Here is a 3,895-nt window from a genome sequence, read left to right on the forward strand (position 1 = left end):
GTCGTTGATGTCTGTTTGAAGACACCACAAAACCTTGAGCCAATACGTACAGCTTAAATTGTCTTCTTTACAGGTCGAAGAGTTGCAGACCCATATGCGATAACGCATTTGGTGGTGGTCGTGATTCGTAGGGCACATGGAGCAGCGTTTTTCATGTTGGCGTATGCATTGATAGTGCGCAGAGAGTCCAACTTCTCTTCTGCAGCGCGAACACCTTGAACTCGTGCCAAATGCTGCCAAGCGTAGGAGAACGGCATGCTACACCACGGTTGTATGTAAAGGAGACGAGTGCTTCTCCAATATCAATAAGCTACGTTGGTTCTCGTGTGGATTGCAAGTGAACTTGAAAATAGATTATTTTCCTTCGAGGACGCCCCATGAAAATAGATTTTAAGATCAATCCAGCATTATACTAACTACTAGCACGTTTTATCTTTCCTAAAAATAATATATTAGATAGAGGAGGATTGGGGGATAAGGTTTGCCCTGTCCCCTCAGTTCAACTCCGACTTCTGCAGTTTAAAATCAAGTCGGTTATTTGCATATTAATGCTTTCAGTTCTGATGTCAGGTGGTTGGTTTACTTCCTAGCTCGCTTAGTTTAGATTTCATGTCTTCTCGTACTACATGTACCAACCCAGTGAAATGTGGTGGTCGTTTATCGGCAGCTACATGTATTGGGACTATGATCCATTATTATGGTACATCCCGCGCTAGGAAATTTCTAACTATGCAACCTGTTCAGTGTCTTGCAAATCTAATTTTGGCAAAAGGGGGCGATCTTGTCAAATCCGAGAAGCTACCACAAAAAGAATCAGACTGCAAGATGAAGGTGTTCGGCTTCCTTTTCCTGGCTGCTACTGCAGCGTTTGCCCCTGCCAAAGCGCTAACAACCGATCTCCCATCGTCTCTGACTGCCTCGGAGCAGAAGACGTGGGAAGCCTTCGTGGACTACGCTCTGGACTATGAGAAGAGCTATCGCAACGACGCCAACGACCACGACGTGGTGCAGCTGCGTTTCCGATCCTTCGCGACCAATTTGGAGCGCATCCAGACGCACAACGAGGCCTACGAGCGTGGAGAGCACAGCTTCACGCTGGGACTCAACGATCTCGCAGATCTGGCGGACGCCGAGTACAAGCAGCTTCTAAGCTACCGTACCAGAGACTCCAAGTCCTCGAGTGCATCTGAGACGTTCGTTAAACCTGAGAACGTTGAAGATCTACCAGCGACTTGGGACTGGCGTGAGCATAGCACTGTCACACCCGTAAAGAACCAAGGCCAGTGCGGCTCGTGCTGGGCCTTCTCGGCCGTTGCGGCCATGGAATGTGCCTACGCTCTGAGCACTGGCACGTTGGAGTCGCTCTCGGAGCAAGAGCTCGTGGACTGCACTCTTAACGGCATCGATACCTGCAACCATGGAGGAGAGATGAGTGAGGGATACGAAGAGATCATTACCAACCACAAGGGCAAGATCGACCGCGAGGAGGTTTATAGGTACACGGCCGAGTCTAAGGGCGTGTGCAACGCCAAGGACGATAAGGCTATTGGCCACTTTACCTCGTACGCCAATGTGACGTCCGGCGATGAAGCTGCGCTACAGGCGGCCATTGCCACAAAGGGTGTGCAGGCCGTGGCCATTGACGCCAGTAGCTTCACGTTCCAACTGTACCGCCACGGCGTGTACAGCTGGCCGCTGTGCGGCAACGCCCCCGACGCGTTGGACCACGGCGTGGCTGCAGCTGGCTATGGCGTCTACAAGAAGAAGGACTATTGGCTCGTTAAGAACTCGTGGGGCAACTCGTGGGGCATGAAGGGCTACATCATGATGAGCCGCAACAAAGACAACCAGTGCGGCATCGCCACAGATGCCACGTACCCGATTATGACAAAGGAGGAAGTCGTCGAGGACCGTCCTATTGTTCTGGAGACGACGGAGCTGGCCAGCATCATGTAAGGCGAATGCTGTGTGGTTGCACAAGTGCACTTATGAATTGATAGCCGGTGGTGGCTGCTTTTACGAATGCCCAAAAATTAAATCACAAAATGAATACATGTACGGTGTTGGCGTTGCCATGTTGCTAGCTTTGCTGTTGCTCCAAAAGCAAGTTGCTTGTCGGTTTTCCCAGGAAAAGGCACCATGCCCTAACCGCTAGAAACGGTAAGCAGCATCTTAAAAATGCCGTTCCGCGCTCAATGAATTTATTAACCGTGAATAAACTATTTCAGTCTCTATAAATGATTTAAAATTTCAACTGTATGTTTTAAGCCATTTTTAGCTCAGTGAATGCCCAAATCTTACAAACAGCAAGTTTGAATTCTGAATATCGCTCTGACTTCAAGCGTCAAGTCGCAATGCCGCCAGATTTGGACCTTAGACCCTCTCTGAGATACAGCAAGGCAAGCGGAAAGTTAGAAGGCTAGCTGTAGCGAACTATTCTATCGCAAAATGGGATTCTCAACGGCAAAGGATTTCTAGCGCTGTTCCCAACTTCAAGGCGCGTCACATGGACCACTGACGTCGCCATTCTTGAGCAGCCACAAGGAATGACGTATCGCTCCTTTCCCCTAAGCAGAGCACGCAAGCCTGTGACGCGGCGGCCAAAACCGTGCATTTATTGGTTGAAACCAGCTCCATTGGCCACCACTGATTTGCCATTAATATTTTTCAAGCTTTTAATTGGACCAAATTACCCGTTTCGAAAAGAGACGGGACGATGAATGACGTCGTCATGTCTCTCCTCGTACTTAGTATGAAACACTCACTTTTCGAATGAACGAGTGGAGCAGTTTCCTCCCCACAACCAGCTCAACTGTTGTACATTTCGTATTCTACTGCCCATTGCCAACGTCGTATCAATCCTACAAACAATGGAGAGCCTCGCTACCTGCACCCGCAACAACGCTCAGCTACAGCTCAGCTCCTTCATCTCCCTCGATGCCGACGATGAAATGGCCCAGCTCATCCTCGAGGTATGCAATCGGGGAGCTACAATGGAATGCAACACTGTGCCGAATCTAACGTTATTTCTGTCATCACAGGAAATCTCGTACATGCGTCGTTCATTTACGGGTGTGGCAGCCGAGATCGCCAGCTCTCCTTCCAGCGCACCCTCAACGGGACTTAATGCCATCTCGGAAGACGACGAAGAGGAGGAGGATTAAACAGACTGCATCTTACATACCAACTAATAGAGAACTACGCGATCAGGGACCGATGCATCACACCGCCGGGACTTACGCACACCGTGCCGCAAATAGGTTTCTGTCGAGCCCGCTCGTTGGGAGGACCATGCCGGCCGGTGTCAGCGCACGTAGAGGGCAGGTATAGCAAAAGACAACGCGGTATTTATTGGAGAACAAGGCGATTTCTTTTCCAATGTTGGATATCCATAGCGCTTGCCTTTTCTACTGCGATGTCGAACGCTCAATGGCATGAGTCGATCAAGTAGTACTACGTAGAATCACGTAGTACCTTAAAGTAGCACTTTAGACGTTTAAAAAAAGAGGAATACTAATAGTAGTAGTACCCAAGTTGTAGTACCTCTTTCTCTGCTAGTACTAAGTACTTAAGTAGTACTGTTTCCAAGTCATTTACTACTACAGCTCTGCGTAGTACTAGAGTCAGAAAACTGGCTAAAAAACTACTTGCGAGAGGCTGTTTTCTAGAAAACCGCCCATGTCCTCGATCGCACTCGTCCAAAAACTAACTGCTGCTCGTAGCTGAGACTGTTTCTCCTCAGACACTTTTCGTATTTCCTCCTCTTGTGCTGCGAGGGATCTCCACAATGAGCTCATCCAAAAAGGCTTTGTAAATTTTCCAGCATCTCGGCTGATTGTCGTCTTTCGGAGCTTGTCCAATTTGCTCGACAAGTCGCTGATCTTACGCTGTAAGC

At 48.9% G+C, this 3,895-nt stretch overlaps 2 protein-coding genes across 2 annotated transcripts; both read left to right on the forward strand.

The window, feature by feature from the left end:
* Window positions 1-825: 825 nt before the first annotated feature.
* On the forward strand, window positions 826-1,956 carry PITG_12041 (cysteine protease family C01A, putative; the record flags this gene model as incomplete). The annotated part of the gene is made up of 1 exon (XM_002901426.1): window positions 826-1,956. One exon carries the CDS (start codon window positions 826-828, stop codon window positions 1,954-1,956), a length of 1,131 nt encoding a protein of 376 aa, XP_002901472.1.
* Window positions 1,957-2,837: 881 nt separating this feature from the next.
* On the forward strand, window positions 2,838-3,514 carry PITG_12042 (uncharacterized protein; the record flags this gene model as incomplete). The annotated part of the gene is made up of 2 exons (XM_002901427.1): window positions 2,838-2,972; window positions 3,042-3,514. 2 exons carry the CDS (start codon window positions 2,871-2,873, stop codon window positions 3,162-3,164), a joined length of 225 nt encoding a protein of 74 aa, XP_002901473.1.
* Window positions 3,515-3,895: the final 381 nt, after the last annotated feature.

Source organism: Phytophthora infestans, genomic scaffold (genome assembly GCF_000142945.1).
Source record: "Phytophthora infestans T30-4 supercont1.21 genomic scaffold, whole genome shotgun sequence".
Lineage (NCBI taxonomy): Eukaryota > Oomycota > Peronosporomycetes > Peronosporales > Peronosporaceae > Phytophthora > Phytophthora infestans.